Raw genomic sequence first — 21,790 nt, 5'->3', positions numbered from 1 at the left:
ATCCCCCATCCAGGGACCCTTTCCCACCCAGCGCATCCCCCTTTCCCATTCCCACGGCTGTCACCCAGCCAGGGATGTGGCACCTTGTCCCTGGAGCCCCCCCGGGTGCCCCTTTCCCATTCCCTCCTCTCCCATCCCCATGGATGGAGCAGCGCGGGGGCCCTGGGGGTGGAATGTGGGGAGGGGGTCTCTGCAGCAGCCCCGGGGGTCCCCCGGAGGGGACAGGCAGGTGCAGCCCCGCGGAGCGAGGGAGGGATGGATGGCGAGACAGGGAGCCAGGAGATGCAGGATCACGAGGATGGGGAGCCGGGGCTCCGCGCCGAGCCCCCCGAGCCCTGCCCCGGGCGGAAGGGCGGCGGAAGGGCGGCCCCGGCGGAGGGGCGGGCGGGGGCAGGGGCGGGGAGGGGACGGCGGCCCCGCCGGCTCTGCCCCTTCGCCGGGGCTCGGCGGAGCGCAGCCGCCCCTCGCCGCGCCCCCTCCCCGGCAGCCGGAGCTCGGCAGAAGCCGGCGGGAGCCCGGCGGAGCGCGGAGCCGCCGAGCCCGGAGCGCGCAGCGGAGCCCGGCGGGGATGCGGGAGGCGGCGAGCGGCTGAGGACCCGGCTCCGCGCCGGGCGGAGCACACCCCGCTTCCCTTCGCTTCCAGCCCCCCGGATTTGGGATCTACCTGGCCGCCTTGGGAATTATTAATTTTTTTTTTTATCGTTCCCCTCTTTTTTTTTTTTTTTTTGCCTGATTTTCAACCTTTTATTTTTTGCACACGTGGAGGAGCGCGTGGATTTCCTATCATGATCTTGGCAAACGCCTTCTGCATCGTCCTCTTCGTAGGTGAGTGGCCCCAGCGGGGGTGCCGGGGGGGGTGGCGGCTGTCGCCTGCCCGAGGTGGCGCGTCCCCCCCCCCCCACCCCGGGGCGAGGGGCTGCGGGGGCTGAGACAGGGAGCGACCCCCTCCCTCCGAGCTGGCACCGGCGCTGCGGCACGAGAGGGGCACGGCGAGGGGCTGAACTTCATTTCCTACTGCCTGTCAACTTAAAATGGGGAGGGGGGCAGGGGGGACACGAGGGACAGGGGGGACACAAGCCCAGCCGCCCCCTCGGGGCAGCCCCCGCGGCTGGAGCGGGCAGGATCACCCAGCAGCCGAGCCCTGCCCGTCTCCCTTCCCTTCTCCCCTTGCCAAACCAGCACGGATTTGCATTTCGGGGGAGATCTGCCCCCCTTTTCCCCCTCCCACCCGTGTCTCCCGCTGCCCTCCACCCTGGCTGCTCCCCACCCCCCCCCTCCACCCCGCGCCATTCCAGAGGTTGGGAACGCGGCGTGGAGACTCGGCTGGGAAAGTTGAGCTCGTGGCTCGCGGGTCTGCGTGGGGAATCGCCGTCCCCACGCCCGGATCGCGCTGGAATCACGGGCGGCTCAGCGAGGAGCTTTGTGCCGGGAGAACGCTCCCATTCCCAGCGCAGCCTCCCCTGGAAGGAGCCTCTGGAAAGGGGAGCACCCCCAGCCCGCGCTGGGTTTGGGGTGAAAAGGCAGGAAATGGGAAATGTTCGGGTTTTCCCCTCGGCGGCTCGGGCGTGTCGCGCTCCCGGTGCCATTCCCGGGTGCCCGGGGTGTGATCCCAGCTCGCTGCAGCGCCCGGAGAACTCTGCGGAGCCGGCCTGGGCTGGCGGAGCGAGGACAGGGACAGGGGACAGGGACAGGGGACAGGGACAGGCGGCCCCTGAGGGAGACTTGAAGGTTGGCACAGCCTCGCTCCAGGGGGACGCGGGGCCGGGGGTGCTCGGGGTCCCCGGGGAGCGCTCTGCTCCCGGCTGGAACGGGGGAGACGGAGGAATGAGGGGACCCGAGCGAGGGGAGGGGGACGGAGGGTGCTGGGTGCCCCCCACGCCTTTGGGAAGGGGGCACAGAGGCCTGAGCAGGCGGGGGCTGAGCCCTGGGTTGGGGGAGCCCCTTCCCAGAGGGGTCGGGGGGCTCGGGCGGTGCCCTCGGGCAGAGAGAAAGGGGCGCTTTGGGGGCGGGGTGGGGACACGAGTGAGGACGGCCCCGTGCAGAGCGGGGAGGAAGGGCTCCAGCCTTGCTGGGGGGACAGCTGGACATCTGGACGGCTCACGGAGAGATTTGAGGAGCAGGGACCTCCAGGGGGACAGGGGTGCATCCAAACCGGGGCCCACCCACCCTCACAGCGGGGTTGGCATCGAAGCAGGACCCTGTGCCCCCCATTCCTGGGTGTCCCCCCATTCCTGGGTGTCCCTAAGGCTCTGTGGGTGCAGGGCGAGGCTGAGGAGCTGGACCCCGAGCAGGGACACTGCACCCCCAGACTGAGCCCTGGGGCTGGGGTGACCACGGGGCTTTCCACGGCGTGGCCTCGCCGTGAGGATCCTGGAGCAGAGAACATCCAGCTCTTCCCATCTGGGATCATTCCCGGGAAGCCAGAAGAGCCCTTTGCTCCTGGCTGGGAAGCTGCATGCTCCGGAGCGATCCTTGCGAGGAGAAATCTTTCCCTCTAAAGCTGCCGGCGTCCAAAGGTCTCCGGCAGAAGCAGAGCAGGAGAACGTGGATTAGAGCTCGGGAAGAGGCTGCTGGAGCCGGGAGAAGCCGTGGGAGCGGCAGGAAAAGGGGCCATCGCCTTGTGCAACCGCCTGCGAATCCTCGCCGTGCTCCAGCACCCCAGAGCCTGCCGAGGATCAGCCGGGAATTCTCTGCAGATGTTTCACTGATGGGAGTTCAGGGAGGGCGGCTCTGCCAGGAGGGTTTTTTTGTTTTGTTTTTTTTTTTGGGGGGGGGGGGATAGAAAATCCCCCTCCTCATTTTTGCCCTCCATCCAAATTCCCCGCTGGAGCCTCGGTGGGAATGCGGAGCTGGGAGGAGCAGGGGGGCTCCAGGAAAAGCCCCCCCGGCCTGGGCTGATTCCTGAGGGATTTGGGGGCACCACGACCAAGGGATGCGCCTGCCCTTTGTGCTCCAGCGGGATGTGCCCGGCTCCAGGATCCGCTGGCATTCCCGGCTCGGATGGTGCTGGATGCTCCCAGCGTTGCCGTGGGGCTCACAGGACCCTGTTCCCTGCAAAACCGTGGAAGAAAGGTGGAAAAAATGGGAAAAGCCAGGAGGATTTGGGCCAGCTCACCCACACATTTCATCCCTGCTGCTTCCAGAGGGTGGATTTATTGTGGGATTTCCAATCCGGCCCACCCAGCACCGGAATGTGCTGCCGAGGGAGCACGAGGATGTTCCGGGTGGTCCTTTTGTGTCAGGGCAAGGATGTGTCCCTGTCCTGCCAGCGCCTCTGGATCCTGCCTGTGGAGAGAGCCGGGAGATGGGAATGTGGCCAGAGGAGGGGATTTTTGGGAAGAGGCTTTTGGAGAAGAGCGAGTTGGAGCTGGGAGCTGGCTCAGGGCAGAGGGCTCGGGGCGAGCACGGCTGGAGCTGAGCTGGGAGAGGATGGAATGTGGTGGAACTCTGGAATAGTCCCCATGTCCGGTGGGGCTCTGGAATGGCTCTCCATGCCTGGTGGAGCTCTGGAATGGCTTCCCATGCCCAGTGGAGCTGTGGGAAGTCTCTCCATGCCCGATGGAATTCTGGAATGGCTCTCCATGCCCGATGGAATTCTGGAATGGCTCTCCATGCCTGATGGAATTCTGGAATAGCTCTCCATGCCCAGTGGAACTGAGGGATCAATCCCCATATCTGGTGGAGCTGTGGAATGGCTTTCCACACCCAGCGGAGCTCTCGCATGGATCTCCATGCCCCTGGAACCCTGGAATGGCTCTCCATGCCCATGGATCTGTGGGATGTTTCTCCATGCCTGGTGGAGCTCTGGAATGGCTCCAACGCCCTGGAGCAGTTTCCCTGCAGCCACGGCTGCAGCAGGATCAGGTTTTCCCAGCTGGATGCCTCAGGATGGGATTTCCCAGCGTGTGAAGGTTCCAAAGCATCATCCATGGCGTGGTGAGGCTCCGGCATTCCCGCCCCCAGGATCTGCCTTTGGGGGCTGCCAGGAATGTCCCTCCGTGGATCCCACCTGCCTCCCATGTGGAATATAATCCTGACAGGCCAGGCACGGCCTTCCCCAGGGCGATCTGCCGCTCCAGCCTGGATCTAACGTGGATGTGGGGGCTCTGTGGGGGCTCCTGGACACTCTCCAGGCCTCTCGGAACACGACGGGGCTTGTTTGGGGACATCCGATGAAGACCGGGATCTGCGGGATCTGTTCCTTGGAGCGACCGCAGCCAGCGGAGGTGCCTCCACCCGGGCACTGCCCACCCTGCCGCTCCGCAGACCCCCCCGGCACCCGGGGTGGGCAGAGCTGCCGCGGCCACCGGCTCCAGCGCCCCTCGCTCCCGTGGGATGCAGCGGCAAGGGACGCGTGCCCGGCCCCGGGGGTGGCAGGGGACCGGCCCCGCCCGGCGGAGGGGACACGGCCCTTGTCACACTCCTGTAGGTGTCACTGTCCCCCTGCCAGACCCGGGCTGGGAAGGGGCTGCGAGCGGGGGCCGAGGTGGTGCCGGGCGGGCGGGGACGGGAGCGCTGCTCCAGGGGGGGACGGGGACTGACCGAGGGGTCACCCCTGTCCGCCACCCCCGGGGGGCACAGAGAGGGATCCCCTCCCCATCACCCCCCGGAGCAGCCCAGGGTCCCCTCCAGGTCCTGTCATTCCCATCTTTGCCCGCTCCAGGGCTTTCCCTGGAAGCTGGCGGATGGAGGAGGGGCGGCCAGGACTGACCACGGGTGCTGCCCACTCTGTCCCCATCACTGCGGGGTGACACGGGGTGGGGGGGACCCGCGCTGCCTGTCCCCAATTCCCCTGAGAGGGGACAAGCCGGGCTTTGCTGGGCTGGATTTAGCAGGAATCTATTTCCAGGGGGAAAAGCAAATGCGGAAATGATGGGAATGGTGGGAGAGCTGTGGGGACGCAGGGGCAGGGTCCGAGCCGGGGCAGTGGCCGGGCAGCGGCAGGAGCCGGCCGGGCTGGCCGGGTGCCATCCCGAGGGGTGCCGGAGGCCATCCCGGAGGGAAGAGTCTGTTCCGAGCTGCAGCTGCCCCGCGGCCCTGCCAAGGCCGAGCGCTCCAAAAGCCGTGAGTCAGATGCCCTAAAAATCCTGTGACGGGGCTGAAAACGACGAGCAGCCAAATCAAACTCGAACAGCGGCGTCTGGGAGCAGGGAATTGGGATGGACTCGCTGCTTCCCGTGACTCTGGAGAGCTCCGGGAACGCTGGGAACACGCGGGGTTGTTGATTTGTTTGGGTGGAATAAGGAACAGAAGGTCCCGCGGCGTCACGTGGAGCCCGGAGCTGAGGTGTGCGGTTAACCCTGCACCTTCCCACCCCACACCTGGGAATCTCAGCTGCTGGGGGGGTCCAGGGACATCTCGGGAAGTGTCCAAGGCCAGGCTGGGTGGGGCTTGGAGCAGCCTGGGATAGGGAAGGTGCCCTTGCCCAGGGCAGGGGTGGGATGGGATGATTTTGTGCCTCCTTCGGACCCAAACCATTCCGTGACTGTAGGATCTCATCCCACCCCCTGCCATGGGCAGGGACACCTCCCACTGTCCCAGAGTGCTCCAGTCTGGCCTTGGGCACTTCCAGGGATCCAAGGGCAGCCACAACTGCTCTGGAAATTCCATCCCAGCCCCTCTACATCCTCACAGGGAGGAATTCCTACCATTTATGCAACCTCAATTGCCCCTCTTCCAGTTCGACCTTTAAAACCCCTTCCAACTCCAACCATTCCAAGATTCCACGGCACTCCCAGGCTCTTCCAGCTTGATCTTTAAAGCCGAACATGGAGTGGCTCTGCACGCCCATGGAGCTCTGGGATGGCTCCCCATGCCCCTGGAACTCCGGAACGTCCCCTTCCAGCCCAGACCATTCCAAGATTCCACGGCACTCCCAGGCTCTTCCAGCTCCATCTTTAAAGCCCCATCCAAGCCAGACCGTTCCATGGCTCCCAGGCTGGGTTTAGCTGGGCTGGGCTGACCTCAGGTCCCTCTACACCAGCGGGACGCCGGGGCGGGGACAGGCGGTTCTCACCTCCCTCCCTCACCTGTGCCCTCCTCTCTCCCTCCCTCCCTCCCTCCCTCCCTCCCCCGGCCCAGATGAGATCCTGCGCTCGCTGGCCGGGCCCCCGTCGCCTCCGGGACTGGCCCCGCCGGGGTGGCGAGTGCCCGTGGACTGCGTGCGAGCCAACGAGCTGTGCGCGGGCGAGCCCAGCTGCAGCTCCCGCTACCGCACCCTGCGCCAGTGCCTGGCCGGGCGCGACAGGAACACCATGCTGGCCAACAAGGAGTGCCAGGCGGCCCTGGAGGTGCTGCAGGAGAGCCCCCTGTACGACTGCCGCTGCAAGAGGGGCATGAAAAAGGAGCTGCAGTGCCTTCAGATCTACTGGAGTATCCACCTGGGGCTGGCCGAAGGTACGGGGAGGCCCCGAATGGGTCGCTCTGGGGGTGGTGGGGATGGGGAGAGGCGGTTCTGGTGCTGCTGGAGGTTGGGGAGGGATGGGGGGGTTGGGGTGGGCTGGGGGAAATGGGGTGAGGGGTGGTGGGGTATGGTGGGCAGGGCGGGAAGGAAAAGTGGGCACCCCAAGCGGGGGAGATGGGCATCCCAGGAAATTCGGATGGGCAGCTCAGGTGAGCAACCCAGGAAGGAGAAATGGGCACCCCAGGAAATGCAGGCGAACACCCCAGGAAATTCAGATGAAAACCCCAGGAAATGCAGGCGAACACCCCAGGAAGTTCAGATGAAAACCCCAGGAAATGCAGGCGAACACCCCAGGAAGTTCAGATTGCCACTTCAGACTCAGCACTGGGAAGCTCCCAAATCGACTTCAGTTTGTGCCAAAATCACCTGGACTGGTGGAAGAGATTCCTGTCCGTGGCAGGGGGTTGGGATGAGATTTTTAAGCCCCTTTCCAGCCCGAACCAGGCTGGGAATTCTGGGATTCCATGGGAAAGGTGTGCCTGGGGATGAAGGAATTGTAGCCGTGGATGCGGGAGCTGTGCCTGAGGCTGTGGGAAAACCGGACCTGAGGGTGGGAAAACGATTCCAGAGGATGTGGGGGAGCCGCACCTGAGCCCGCGGCCCCCCTGGGTGAAATTCCCTTCAAATCTGGGGCAGCGCAGGAAGCGGCGAGCCCCAGACCCCGTCCCCGAGCAGGAATTAAGCCTTAATTGCTTTCTCTCCCTCATTAGCAGCCTTCATTGAGCAGCTTCCCAGGGTTGTGCGGGAATGAATGAGGGAATGAGGATGCGAAGTGTACCTGGAGGAGGAGGTGGGAAGAGCAGTGATTAAGGAGAGGTTGAAGCTTTGGGCCGATCCTTTAACCCAAGGAGCGGAAAAGCAGCGAGGAACCCAAATTTGTGCCTTTTGGTGGAGATTTTGAGGCTCCCCTCCTCCCATCCAGCGCCGCGGCTGCGGGATCCGAGCTCTCCCCGCGTTTAGGGAGGCTCCAGCCTCATTCCTGGGGGGTTAATTGCAGCTCGGCGAGCTCCAGGCAGGTCCAGCGCCCTTTTAATGCTCGGTAATTTCCCTCGCAAGCGGCAGGAGTCAAGCGGGTGTTTAATTATTCATGGCAGCGCTGGAGCGGGAGGTTACGGGGCTGCCGGAACGCGCTCCAGTGAAGGCGCTGGGAGAGCCGGAGAGGGGAGGGCGGAACCGGCCCGGAGCGGGATTTGGATCCTGTTCCCTTCCCGGAGCCGCCCTCGGGGTGTTGTCCCCAAATCCCACGGCCCTGAGAGCAGCGGTGGCACCCGCGGGGGATGGGGACGGCCCAGGCCGGGTCCAGCGGGGTCTCTCCCGCCCAGGTTTCCCAGGAATGTCGCTGGGCTCGGAGCAAAGCGTCCTGCTGTGCTCCCCGCCTCATTGCCCGAGTAATTCCCGAATTCCGCAGGGGAAACGCTGCTGCCTCGGGATAAGGACAACTCCGGGATGCGTCCCGGGATAAGGCCGACTCTGGGATCCATCCCGGGATAAGGCCGACTCTGGGATCCATCCCGGGATAAGGCCGACTCCGGGATCCATCCCGGGATAAGGCTGACTCCGGGATCCATCCCGGGATAAGGCCGACTCCGGGATCCATCCCGGGATAAGGCCGACTCTGGGATCCATCCCGGGATAAGGACAACTCCGGGATGCATCCCGGGATAAGGCTGACTCCGGGATCCATCCCGGGATAAGGCCGACTCCGGGATCCATCCCGCAGCCAGGGCAGGAATTCTGGGCAAGGAGCGCCTGGAACTGCGGGATCGATGCTGCAGCAGCCTCAGCCGGGGCTTTCAAAGTGCGGCCATCGATTATTTATTCATATATTTATATTTTTGTGTTTATTATTTATTTTTTTCCTGTGGCCGCTGGGGTTTGGGGAGAGCCTTTCCTCCCCTGAGAGCTGCGGCTGCTTGTCCTGAAATCAGATTTTTTTCCCCCCGAAATCGCGTGGATTTGCCCTGAGATCAAACGTGGGAGGGGGGGGGAGGATTTTTCTTCGGCCTGGATGGCGTTCGGGGTCCCTCTGGAATGTGTGGATTGGCATGGAAGAGCCCCTGGAGCGCAGTGTGGGGGATCAGTGGTGGGGGGGCTGCATTCCCCACTGAAATATTCCCATTTTCCCAAGGAATGGGGTGGAAAAGCACCTCAAAATAGGGGTTTTTTAGGCAAATGGGGATTTTGTAACAAGAAAAGAACCCAGAGCTGAGTGTGGACCCCAAAACTTCCAACCTTGAACTCAGCATCCATCCCCATGGAACATCGACCTTCCCAATCCCAACTCCCTCAGCTCCTGGAATCCTTTGGAACGCAGCCACTGCCAAACCCAGAACCAGCCCGAGCCTCCCAAGCAGCCACAATTCCCCGAACCTCTCCCAAATCCCCTCCTCCTTTAATTCCAGGGCAGTTCTTGGAAAGCTTTTTGCTTTCCCCTCCCCAGACCGCCGGCCGGGGCGGTGCCCGTGCCCGGGATTATTCACTGCAGGCTTTAATTTGCTTTTTCCTCCCTTTTTTCCCTCCCTTTCCTCCCGCCGAAGGAGAGGAATTTTATGAAGCCTCCCCGTACGAGCCGGTCACCTCCCGTCTCTCTGATATATTCAGACTCGCTTCAATTTTCTCAGGTAATAAAAGCACCGTGTTTTATCTCCTGCCTGCGAACACAGAGCTGCTCCCTGGCAGGGAAATCCTCCTCCTCCCTCCCCTCTGCTTTGTCCTTTGCTCCTCCAGCTCTTCCAGCCTCTCCTTCCCGCCTGTTTTCCCCAAATTTGGTGTCCCGAGCATCGCTGTGGGGCTTTGATGCATTTTGGGGCAGATTCTTTCTGTTTCGGACCAGCGCAGGCTGGGATTTAGGGTTTTACCTCTTGGGCCCGGCTGCTTCCAATGTGGGTTTATGTAAAAATGTTGGAAAACCTGAAATTCCCGTAATTCCCCTTAATCCGCGTTGTCCCCAGCACCAGCACAGGCAGGAGGGAGAGGCACAAACAGTCCTGGTTCCAGCGGGGTCCAGCCCTTCGCATTCCATGTGGAATTCCTTGTTTGCTGGAGGATTTGGGAGCCTCGGGATGGGGGGGGGAGCTGAGGGGGGACCCTGTTTGCTGTGCCCTCCCTGGGGCAGCGGCCTCGAGCCGAGCTCTGGGAAGCTGCTGGGAGAGGGATGCTGAGCCCTTCGGAGCATCCCTGAGCCCTTCGGAGCATCCCTGTGTCCCTTGGAGCATCCTTGTGTACCTTGGAACCCCTTAGAACATCCCTGAGCCCTTTGGAGCATCCCTGGGTCCCTTGGAACCCCTCAGAGCATCCCTGGGTCCCTTGGAGCATCCCTGAGCCCTTCGGAGCATCCCTGGGTCCCTTGGAACACCTTAGAACATCCCTGTGTCCCTTCGGAACATCCCTGTGTCCCTTAGAACCCCTTGGACCACCCCTGAGCCCTTTGGAACCCCTTGGAGCATCCCTGAGCCCTTTGGAGCATCCCTGTATCCCTTGGAACACCTTGGACCAACTCTGTGTCCCTTTGGAGGATCCCTGAGCCCTTTGGAGCATCCCTGGGTCCCCTGGAACATTCCTGAGCCCTTTGGAGCATCCCTGTGCCCCTCAGAACATCCCGGTGCCATTTGGAGCATCCCTGTGTCCTCCGGGGAGCCCAAACTCTGCCACCATCCTCGGGAACTTTGTTTTTCCCATCCATTTCCATGACAACCTTCCCCGTGCCACCCCTCACCCCCTTCCCAAATCAGGTCAGCGGTGCCTCGGCTGCTCCTCGCTCTTCCTCCTCTGAACCCTTCCCCCAAACCCCCCCACGCTGCGGGATTTTGGGGGGGTTGCGCTGTCCCCACACCTCGGGGACACCCCCAGGGCCTTGCCCAGAGCCCCCTCAGCTCACCTGGGGACACCTCTGAGTGGGGCTGTGGCACCGTCGCTGTCACCGCTGTCACCCGCCGGCTTTCAGCCCCCGGGGGGAATTTTCCAGGCTTTTCCAGGTGAATTTTCCTCGGGAGCTCGGCTCGGGTTTTTGGGATGACGCTGCCACCCCCTCCCCTCTCCCGCCTGCCTTTTTGGGATTACATTGGCGTCAGGAAAACGTTGGAGCTGCTGGGAAGTCTGGAAAGCAGCGAGGCTGGAGCAGGGATTAGACACTCCTGATTTATCCAGGGAAGCGCAGCGGGAGGCGCAGGGAGAGCCTGGCTGGAGATTTTGGGGCTGGGGAAGGGGGCAACGAGCTCCTGGTGCAGGCAGGGATGTGCTGTGGCCACCGGGGTGGCCGCGATGCTGCTGCCACCCCTTCCCTGTCCCCTCCCTGGGGACATCCAGCCCCAAATCCTGGTAGGAGCACTGAAGCAAACGAGTTCTTGGAGCTGTTCCTGGAGAAGGAGCCGCTCCTGGAGAAGCAGCTGTTAATTGCCTGGAGGGATAATTGGGAGCGGAGGGATTGCTGGGCCTCTCTGGGAAGCAGCGGCGGTGTAACCCGCGTGTAACCCGCGTGTAAGCGGCGTGTAAGCGGCGTGTAACCCGCGTGTAAGCGGCGTGTAAGCGGCGTGTAACCCGCGTGTAAGCGGCGTGTAAGCGGCGTGTAACCCGCGTGTAAGCGCGGAGCACCCGCGGAGCCAGCGCTGCTCCCTCCCCACACCGCGGGACTGAGCTGCGGGACCCCCGCGTCGGGCGGAGAATCCCGGGATGCTCATCCCTGCTGGATCCCGAGGAAACCGCATCCTGCGGGAGAACGGAGAGGCTCCAGTTGGGAATTCAGCCCCGCTGGCACCACACCCAAGCGCTGGGTGGGCATCAAACCCCATCCCCCTCCTCCTCCTCCTCCTCTTCCCCTGCTCCCGTCCTGCTCCAGAGGCCTTGGGGACACCCACAGGGGACAGCTGGTGGCCCCAGCCCCTGTCCCCAGCTCCTCGGCCCCCGTTTCCGTCTCTGCTCATGAAATTTTCATGCTCGTGCGTTATTAATGAGCTCCCCAGCAGCGCGGCGCTTCCAAAGCCGCGACTCCATTAAAATGCAGCCGGGGCCCTGCAGGTCTCGGGCAGGGCAGGAGCGATGCTCCTGAGGATGAGACAATGGGCTGGCGCTTCCCAAGGATCCCAAAATCCCGGCTTTGTGCCGGAAATCTGCTGTTCGCCGCTGCCAGGGCTCGGGACCGGGCCGGCTGCCGATGGGAGGCAGGGAGGGCTCGGTGCATCCCCCAAAAGCAGGGGAAGAAAAGAGATCCAGGTGTCCCCCACTTCTTAAATCCTCCTTTTCCCCACCCCTTAAATCCCCATTTTTGAGGGCAGCTCCGTGGCTCAAGGGCATTTCCCCAGCTCAAGAACATCTCCCCAACTTTGAGGACATCTCAAACCTCTCCCCAGGTTTGAGGATTCCTCCCCATCCCAGGTCAAGGCCATTTCCCCACCTCAATCCCATCTCCCCAGGCTCCAGACCATCTCCCACCTTTGCCACCACCTCCCCATCCCTTCCCGCCCTCCTGACCGCTCTCCCTTGGTGTCCCCGGGCAGGAATGGACCCAGCCACCACCTCCAAGAGCAACCACTGCCTGGACGCGGCCAAGGCCTGCAACCTCAACGACAACTGCAAGCGCCTGCGCTCGGGGTACATCTCCACCTGCAGCCGGGAGCTGTCGGCCACCGAGCCCTGCAGCCGCCGCAAGTGCCACAAGGCCCTGCGCCAGTTCTTCGACCGCGTGCCCAGCGAGTTCACCTTCCGCCTGCTCTTCTGCTCCTGCAAGGACCCGGCGTGCGCCGAGCGCCGCCGCCAGACCATCGTCCCCTCCTGCTCCTACGAGGACAAGGAGAAGCCCAACTGCCTGGACCTGCGCGGCGCCTGCCGGACGGATCACCTGTGCAGGTAAAGGGTGTGCCAGGGCTTCTTCTGGCGTGGGTCAGGTGTCGGTGTCACCTCCCTGGCATTGGTGTCACCTGTGCAGGTGAGGGCTTCTGCTGGTGCAGCCCTGGCATCGGTGTCACCCCCCTGGCATTGGTGTCACCTCCCTGGCATCGGTGTCACCTGTGCAGGTGAGGGCTTCTGCTGGTGCAGCCCTGGCATCGGTGTCACCTCCCTGGCATTGGTGCAAATCCTCGGCTCCATTTTCCCCGTGTTTGCCTCAGGAAGCAGCACTGGGCCAATGCCTGGGCAAGATCCACGGGGCAGATCCCAGGAAACGGGGACGGAGCTGCAGCCCCTAAACTTCCCCGGCTGCTGAATTCCCGCTGTTTCCTCCTTTGGAAGCGCAGAGCTGGGAGCTGAGGCTCCTGTTCCTTATGAAACCCATTTGTCAGAGGGACAACCCTTCCTGTCCCCCTCGGGGACCGGATCGGGCTCCCAACAGCTCCAGCTCCTGCCCGGAGTGGGATCTTTTTCCCATCAAGGTGATGGAGTTTCCTGGCGCTCGGCAGGGAAATAAATGCGAGCTCCAGGTCTTCCTCCGGCTGCGAGCGGAGATGTTTGAAATGTGGGAATGTGGCTTTTTATCAAAAAGTAATCCGAGGAGCCGGTGTCCATGAATAAAAGATACCCAGGAATGGCAGCTCCTCTCCATCAGCGCGCTCCGAGGCGGATGCTGCCGATGGATCCGCGCTCGGAGAGGGATAACGGGGCTGGGGGGGCTGCGGAGGCCACGGGGCTGCTGAGCTTTAATTCCTGCAGGGAATGAAGTCCCCACACAAAGAGGCAAAGCGGAAAAGGGGGAAGGGGAGGCACTGCTGGGAGTGTTCGCTCCGAGGGGGAAATGGGGTTTTTTGGGGAAAGTGTGGATGCTGCTGGGATGGGCGCTCTCGCTCTGGAAAATGCCCAAATCTGGGATTTATTTGTGTTGGTTTTGTAGAGTTTTGCTGTAACCTTGGTGGTTTTTTCCTTGGGATGGGGCATGGAAGCATTCCTAGGATCTGGGTTTTCAGGAGAAGATCCCATCTGGTTCGCTCCCCTCTGGCATCTCCCCCTGGGAATGACGGGACACGAGACCCCTCTGTGTCCCCTCATCCCTATGGACGAGGCAGGGCTGGGCTGTGCCATGGGATTTCCCATTATCCGTGAGTTTATCCAGCCAAAACCCATCCATGTCCCCTCATCGCTATGGACAAGGCAGGGCTGGGCTGTGCCATGGGATTTCCCATTATCCAGGAGTTCCTCAATCCGACATCCCGGCCTGATGCTCATCTCGATCCGACAGGGACCTGGCGAGGCCACTGGAGCCGGAACAGATCCCAAGTGCTCCCAGAGCTGGAGGTGACAGGAGATGAGACAATTCTCCTGCCAGAGTAATTAACCTGCCAGGGTAATTAATTAACCCTCCTGGCTCGAAGCCTAATGAGGGAAAACCCTCTCTGCCAGGCCAGGGCTTTCCAGGGGGATTTTTCCCGCGTGGATGTCGATCCAGGGGCTGCTGCTCCCGTAGGACAGGACTTCCACCCCTAAAAAGCCGGAGGAACTGGTGGAGAGGGAAAATGAATATTCCAGCATGGAAAACAGCCCTTCCAGAGGTTTTCCTGGCTCTCTGTGCTGTTTTCCAGCTGCTGGGGTTGGACGCCAGCCCTGTCCCCTTGGTCACGAAGGTCACAAGGAAGCCACCAGCTGCTCCATCCTGCTGGGAATGGCTCTGGATGTGGAATGTTCCAGATGCAGGAGGGGTTTAACCACTGGGGAGGACGTTCCCTGCTGTCCTTGTGCAGGTGCAGAGGGTCCGGGATGTCTCCTTGTGTCCCCTCAAGGACTCAGATGCTGGCGAAGGGACAGGATCAGCTCCCTGGGCTTGGAGGGCAGGATCTGGCTTATCCTGGGCTGAAATCCCAGGTTTTGCTCCGTAGAAATCCATTCCAACCACCTTGACCCGGCCGCAAGTCCCGAGGGAGCTGCTCCAGAACTCCGGCAGCAGTTGAGCCGTGATTTGCGTGGCTCTTTGTGCAGCTCGGGAAGCTTTTCCCAGCTTTTCTGAGCTCAGGAATCTTTTCCCAGCTCACAGGAGCCTGACAAAGTCCGGGAGCTTTTGTGGCTGATTGCAAGGGACAGGTTTTAGCTCCCGGAATACAAAAACCTTTGGCGAAGCACAAACCTCAGCGAAGGGGAAAGGGAAGGGAAGGGGAGAAAAGAGCTGATTTCAGCAGCTGCAGCTCGCTGGATTTTTCATCTTGCATCAGCAAGTAGGGAACACAAATAATCTGCTCTTACACGCTCCAGTGGTGCCGGAGAAATTCCCAGCCTCCACTGGCTGGAGCTCCTCAGCATCCAAAGTGGGCACGTTGGGTCATTTCCCCGATTTTTTTTTTTAATCCCAGGTTTTGGTGTGTTTCAAGCCAAGGATGCTCCCTCTCCCGGGATATTTGTGTGTCAAGGATTCTGGCTGGGCTTGGGCTGGAGCTCCTCAGCATCCTCACTTTGGATGTTGGGTCATTTCCCTGGAGTTTTATCCCAGTTTTTGGTGTGTTTAAAGCTGTGGGGGCATCAGGGATGCTCCCAGGATGTTTTTGCGTCAAGGATTTTGGTTGGGGTTGGGCTGGAGCTCCTCAGCATCCAAAGTGGGGGTTTTGGGTCATTTTCCTGAATTTTTATCCCTGTATTTTGCATGTTTAAAGCTGTGGGGGGTCAGGGATGCTCCCCCTCATCAAAGATTTTGGTCGGGGTTGGGCTGGAGCTCCTCAGCATCCAAAGTGGGGATTTTGGGGTCATTTCCCAGATTTTCCATCCCAGTTTTTGGTGTGTTTAAAGCCTTGGGGGGGTGAGGGATGCTCCCCCTCACGGGATATTTGTGCATCAAGGATTTTGGCCGGGCTTGGGCTGGAGCTTTGGCTCGAGAATGAGGGAACGGGATCCAGGCTGGGCTGGGAATTGATGGAACACCAAACATGGGAACAAAACGCGGCTTTTCGAGAGCCGCGGCCTCGCCGGCACAGCCTTTGTTTAGCGCAGACAAAACGCCACCCGTAATGGATGTTCCCTTGATAAACAGCAGCTCAACTCTCTCATTACTCCCTGTAATGAGAGCCTGTCTGGGAAGAAGAAGGAGCAGGGAAAAACCGCTCCTGGATTTAATGGGAGCCGGGAGAGCTGGCGCTCGGAGGGGACGGCGCGTGGAGGAGCCGCTCGCAGCCGCCTGGAGGAGCCTCCGAACCCGGCTCGGGATGGGGAAAGGTGTGAGAAACAACCCCAAATCTGGTGGATTTGGGGATTGGAAGGGCAGCACCCGGGGCTCCCCCACATGAGGAGGCGGCTGGGGGAGGGCTCGGCTCCCTGCGGGCTCTTACCACAAGAATCAGTCAATTCTCGCTGAATAATTAACTCGAGAGGCTTCCCAAGTATTGACTTCGTGTGACAGCGAGTCTGTCTTGAGCCGGGCTTTGCTTGTGTAAACACAATCTCCGGCTGGGCTTAGTTAGCGGCTCAATGGGACAGAACGAGCCCGCAATTAAAATCAAACGATGCCCGAGCTCCGTCCTCGCCTTCCCCGGGAGCCACAGGGCTCGAGGAGGAAAAATTCACCCCAAAACCATCTTTGAACTACTCCATCCTCACCTTCCCCGGGAGCCACAGGGCTCGAGGAGGAAAAATTCACCCCAAAACCGTCTTTGAACTGCTCGTTTCAGGGCTGGATCCAAATGCGGGGGCCTGAAACACACGTGGAGAGGGAAATGGTTCATTAAGAGCTCCCGACTTGGGGGTTGCGCTGGTTTCATTCCTAATTATTTTCCCTCTTGCTGGGTTTCCTCTGCATTGGGAATTTCTCTGCCGGTTTGTTGTGGGTTTGCCTTTTTCCCGCTGTGCCCTGAGCAAGGAACAGATATTCCAGGATTTGGAAAAACACTCCAGGATCGGAGTTCAACCTTTGATCCCCACCTGGTCCCCAGCCCAGAGCTCTGAGTGCCACCTCCAGGGGTTCCTTGGACACCTCCAGGGGTTCCTTGGGCACCTCCAGGGGTTCCTTGGGCATCTCCAGGGGTTCCTTGGGCGTCTCCAGGGGTTCCTTGGGCACCTCCAGGGGTTCCTTGGGCATCTCCAGGGGTTCCTTGGACGCCTCCAGGGGTTCCTTGGGCGTCTCCAGGGGTTCCTTGGACACCTCCAGGGGTTCCTTGGGCGTCTCCAGGGGTTCCTTCGGCGTCTCCAGGGGTTCCTTGGACGCCTCCAGGGGTTCCTTGGACACCTCCAGGCCTTTCTTGGACACTTCCAAGGATGATGACTCCAAACCCCCCTGGCCGGCTCTTTCCAAGGCCTGACCCCCCTCTCCATGAGGAAATTCCTCTTGGAATTTCGGCCGAGAGCCTCAGAATGATGACAAAAATTCCCTTTTTCCTCAAAGCAGTGCAGAACAGGCGCCTCCTCTCCCCAGACAACTTGCCCCCGATAAAACAAATCCATCCCTTGATCTTTTTTTCCCTCCCCTGTGAACTCCTTGCTCAATTTGGCAGCGGGTCATCCACAAAAGCCGAATTTTATTCCAGCTTCCCTCATTCCTTCAGCTGCTCCCATTCCCCAGGACTCTTTGAATTTACCTGGGAGTGTTGGAGGGGAATTTTTTTCATCTCAGCATCTCCTGGCTTCAAAAAGATCCCTCTCCAGCAGGATGGGAATGTCGGGAGGGCCATGCCCAGCGGGATTTTCGTGTCTCGCCGAGTTTTTTCCGTGTTGTCGCAGCTTCCTGAACATCCCCAGCTCGGCAGGAGAACGGGAGTGGATTTTTCCCAGCTGTTAAATTCGCTCTTTTAAAATTCCCTCAGTCCCCCGTAAATTGCCCGTGAAAAAAAATTCCGCCTCTGGAGGAATCCCGGCCTCTTTTCCATGAAATATTCAGGAGCGGGATGCTGTTGGATTGGATGGGCACTGAGTTATCACCTCGGCTCGGGGATGGGAGTAATTAACACTCAATTAAGCACTAAAAAAATCACCAAAAAAAAAGCCCAAACCGATCCCAAAACCTCCTTGTTTGGGGTTTTGGCAGTGCTGAATTCCTGCAGGAAAACAGGGAATGGGAGAGGAGTTGGAGGCAGGTGGTCCCTGCAGTGATGCTAAAGTCCCCTAAATTTGGGATATGTGCACCTGGGATAAATGTACAGGCACACAAAGCCCCGTAAATTTGGGATATGTGCACTGGGAGTGAAACTAGAGGGGTAAAAATCCACTAAATTTGGGATATCTGCACCAGGTGTGTGCGTAGGAATGCACAAATTCCCTTAAATCTGGGATACGTGCACTTGGGATCAACTTACAGGTACCAAAAGTCCCCTTAATTTGGGATTTCTGCACCTGGGATATATTTACAGGTGCACAGAACTCCCTAAATTCGGGATTTATGCTCTGGGAATACAGGTATGGAGTTAAATGCTCCTAAATTCAGGATATTTAAGTCCAGGCGCCCTGCAGGGATGCTGGGAAGCGCCTGGATTTGGGAGCAGGGCCCGTGAAACCTCGGGATCCTGAGCTGCCTTTCCTGGGCATCCTCTTGGACATTCCCCCCAGGAATCCAAGAGGAGCAGTTTAGACTGGGAATTGGGAATCCAGCCCTTGGAGCGGGTTTGGGATGCGGGATGTGTGTGTATACCCAGAACGAAGTTTTTTAATCCTTTTTCCACTCCTTTTGGGTTTTTTTGGGGGAGAACTCTTAAGAAAACCCTGCCCCCATCCTACTCTTCCTCCCCTAGCCCTCATCCAGAGCTCTTCCCAATTTTTCCAGGCCATCCCCACCTGCCTCCTCCAGCTGCCAGCAGCAATTTGGCTCCGATTCCTCCTTGTTCCCACTAAGATGGATTTGGCTCCTTCTCCTTTCCCAGTTTTTTTTAAAATTTATTCGGAGCCCTTAAAAGCCAAAATCCGTGAGGTTTTATTCCTGGCAGCGAATCCCATGCAACGGCTCCAAAGTCGCCGTGTCCAACGGCAAGAGTGACATCTGGCTTGGATATTCTGGAAGGATTTCCCAGCTGCCTCCTCATGGATTATGGAAGGAATAACATTTGCCTCGGAGGATGCTCCGGGCCTGGAGCGGAGCCCCAGGGAGCAGCGGGGACAAATTTTCCTGGCGCTCCGTGCTGAACTCGCCGCGCTTCCTGCAGGGAATTGACGTCCCTTCGCCTCGCATTTGGGAAGAGACGGAAATGCTGTCGGAAAGTTTTATTCCTCTCCCATGGAGAGGCCGAATTCCTCCCTGTGCTGCGGGGAAGGAGCAGGTTTTTGGATTTCTGCCTTTCCCACCCTGGAGCTGAGGTTTGGCTGCGAGGAGGGTGGAGCATCCCAAGAAAAAATCACGGAAAAGCTTTTCTGGGCTTTGTGCAAGGAGAGTCCCCTGCCAGGAGCTGAGGATCCAGCCTGGGAATGGGAGAGGGATGGGAGCCCCCAGAGCCTCCCCGCTCCATGGGGAGTTCTCCTTTTCTGTCGCTGAGTCACAAGGAAGGAAAATAAACGCGGAAACAACGCTCCTGGAATGGGGGAGTTTCATTTCTGGGAAGAAGGAGAGGGAGGAAGTTTCCTCCTTGTCTCACGCGCCATGGCAGAGCTGCAGGATCCTGGTTTTCCCTGGAATTTCTGCTTCATCCCCACCCTTTCTCCTTCCCCATTCTCCCATCCCCATCATGGAGCAACCACTCAAACCCATCGCAATTCCGTCTCTTCCCGAGGAGATTCCAGTGGTGCTGTTGCTGTTCATTGGGATCTGAGGTGCGGATGAGCACAGCCATTCCCAGGATCCTGTCTCCATCTCTGGAGCACTTGGATAACCCAGCTGGAAGAGCCTGAATTGCCCTGGAATTCTGCAGGCTGGGAATGGGGCGCTTTTATTCCGTTTAAAAATTCCTGCTGGCTGCGGAGTCGCTCCGGCTTGGAACCGGCACTGCAATCCCATTGTTTTCCCTCTTTTCCTCCTCTCCAGATCCCGGCTGGCCGATTTCCACACCAACTGCCAGGCCACCTTGCAGTCCCTGACCGGCTGTCCTGGGGACAACTTCCAGGCGTGCCTGGGCTCCTACGCGGGGCTCATCGGTGAGTGCCGGGAGTCGGGATCGGGAAGGGCTTTTCCCACTGGAATTTCACCCCTGTTCCCTCCTCCTCGCCAGGCTTTGACATCACCCCCAACTACGTGGACGCCAGCACCACCAGCATCACCATCTCGCCCTGGTGCTCCTGCAAAGGCAGCGGGAACATGGAGGAGGAATGTGAGAAATTCCTGCGGGATTTCACGGAGAACCCCTGTCTCCGTAAGGCGCTTCCTCAACCCTGCTCCTTTTTCCCTGTTTTATCATTCCCAGCCTTCCTAAATCTCTCCCGCTCCCAGGAAACGCCATCCAAGCTTTTGGGAATGGGACTGACATCAACCTCTCTCCCAAAAATCCCAATCCCGCCGTGACGGTGCTTCCGAAGACGGAGAAGAGCCCGATCCTGCCGGACGACGTCAACGACAGCAACACCGCGTACGACACGAGCGTCATCAGCACCTGCAGCTCCCTCCAGGTACGGCCCCGCCCAGTCCCTGCCGCCAACTGGGAGCACTGGTGGGGGTGTGGGACATCGGCTCCATCCCATGGGATGGCGGAATGTCCCGCTCGGATTCATCCGGGGGATGGAAGAATCCGGGCACTCTTTGGGGTCTGGAATGGGAAGGGATCCCCGCCCCTCTTCCCCCTCACCTGGCGATTCCCGGCAGGAATCCCAGCAGGATCGTGGTGGGAGCAAGGCAGGATCCCGCTGAAGCCCCTGAGCTGCCTGTGGAGACGGGATGAGCCTTTCCCAAATCTCCCTGTGCTCCATCACCTGCTCCGAGCTCTGATTCCCACAGGGAAATTCGGGACCCCAAAGCCGGCCCATTCCTTCCCTAACAATTCCCAATTTCTCCTTCCAGGAACAAGGCCTGAAGCCCAACAATTCCAAGGAGCAGAGCCTGTGCTACTCTGAGGTACTTGGGGGATCCTGGGCTGGGAATTCTTTCCCAAAGCAAACACCTTGGGAATGACATCCCGGCCTCACCGCCTGGAGGTGTTCTCCAACTTTGGGATGCTTTTCCCTAAAAAGCCGCTCCCGTCCCTCCTTCCCAGGCCCAGCTGACCACGGATGTGATGCCGGACCAGAAGACTTTCATGGATCCCAAGGCGGGAAGCAGCCGGCACCGGGAGAGCCGGATGCTGCTCCTCATTCCCGTCCTGATCCCGGCGCTGGGGCTATAGAGGGGCGGGAAGGAGCGGCCGGCAGGACGGGGACGCTCGGACCAGTGCCCACCAGTGCCACCAGTGCCCACCAGTGCCCCGCTCGTGCCGGAGACTGGAACGCTCCCAAATCCTGGGAATGCCGAGCTCCGGAGCGGCAGGAGGACCCTTCACCACACTGGGAAACTTTGGTGGTTTTCTTCCTACTTTTCATTTTTTCCCGGGATTTTGTTTTTTTGGTCTTTTCCGGGTTGGTTTTCTGGAGCGGCTCCTGGGAAAACTCCCTGGAATGGGCCTGGAATGGGGGTCTGGTGCTGCCAGCGGTGCCGGGGAGGGAAAAAAAATTGGAGAAAACTTTGGGAAAGGTGAATTTCAGGATTATTTGCACTGGGGTGGCCACAGGGACCACGAGGATTCCGCGTGGGAACATCCCGGAGGATGAAGGCGTCATCGGGGACTCCCGGAGCTCTTCCCGTTGGTTTTTGGGGGATTTTGGTTGGGATTTTTCCTCGGAGAGTTTCCAGATGGAAGAGAAAAGAAACTGGTGTGAAACGTGTGAGGTTGTGCCGATGTTTTCAATCATTTCCAGGGGGAGAGATTCCGTTTTCCTTATTTTTTTTTATATTTGGAATTTGGGTTGGGAGGGGATTTTGACCCATCCAGGGTCAGAATTCCCTATTTTCCCTCTCCATTTCCTGTATATAACATACAGATATTCCCATATACACAACCCCACCCATCCTGTGGTTTTTTTAATTCCCATTTTTCTCTTTATTTTCCTTTTTTTTTTTTTCTTATTTTTTCCTGAATTCCTCCAATTCCCACAACAACTTCCAAATGTATTCTTGGAAAATTTATTTTTTTTAACGATGTCTATAATGGAGAAAAAAAAAAACCAAACCAAAATAAACCAAGGAGAACAAACCAAGGAATGAAACAGCCCCAAAATCCAAGATTCCGTAAAAATCCCGATATCCAGAGGGGGGAAAACCGGGAATACTTCAGCTGCAGGAACACCAGGATTTGGGTTGGAATTCCACAATTCCCGGGCCTTTTTTCCCTGCAGGAGACAGCAAACAGGGAAACATTCCCAAGGAGCTGCCACATTCCCATTTTTTGGTGGTATTTTTTGGGAATTTTGATGCGCAAGAAATTCGGGTTTCAAATTCCAGCCCCTCCCTTGATGGGGTTTGGAATTTTTTTCTCCAAGACAAACTGGCAG

At 59.4% G+C, this 21,790-nt stretch overlaps 1 protein-coding gene across 1 annotated transcript; it reads left to right on the top strand.

Annotated features, from left to right (window-relative positions):
- Window positions 1-724: 724 nt before the first annotated feature.
- On the top strand, window positions 725-21,396 carry GFRA2 (GDNF family receptor alpha 2). Its single transcript, XM_082298209.1, has 9 exons — window positions 725-825; window positions 6,082-6,396; window positions 9,001-9,084; window positions 11,956-12,304; window positions 19,302-19,411; window positions 19,486-19,626; window positions 19,704-19,879; window positions 20,268-20,321; window positions 20,461-21,396. Exons 1-9 carry the CDS (start codon window positions 786-788, stop codon window positions 20,587-20,589), a joined length of 1,398 nt encoding a protein of 465 aa, XP_082154335.1. The 5' UTR covers window positions 725-785; the 3' UTR covers window positions 20,590-21,396.
- Window positions 21,397-21,790: the final 394 nt, after the last annotated feature.

This window comes from Coloeus monedula (genome assembly GCF_965178545.1).
Source record: "Coloeus monedula genome assembly, chromosome: 28".
In the NCBI taxonomy this organism is placed as follows: domain Eukaryota; kingdom Metazoa; phylum Chordata; class Aves; order Passeriformes; family Corvidae; genus Coloeus; species Coloeus monedula.
The sequence above is the reverse complement of the archived record's forward strand: the minus strand, read 5'-3'. Positions and strand labels throughout refer to the sequence as shown.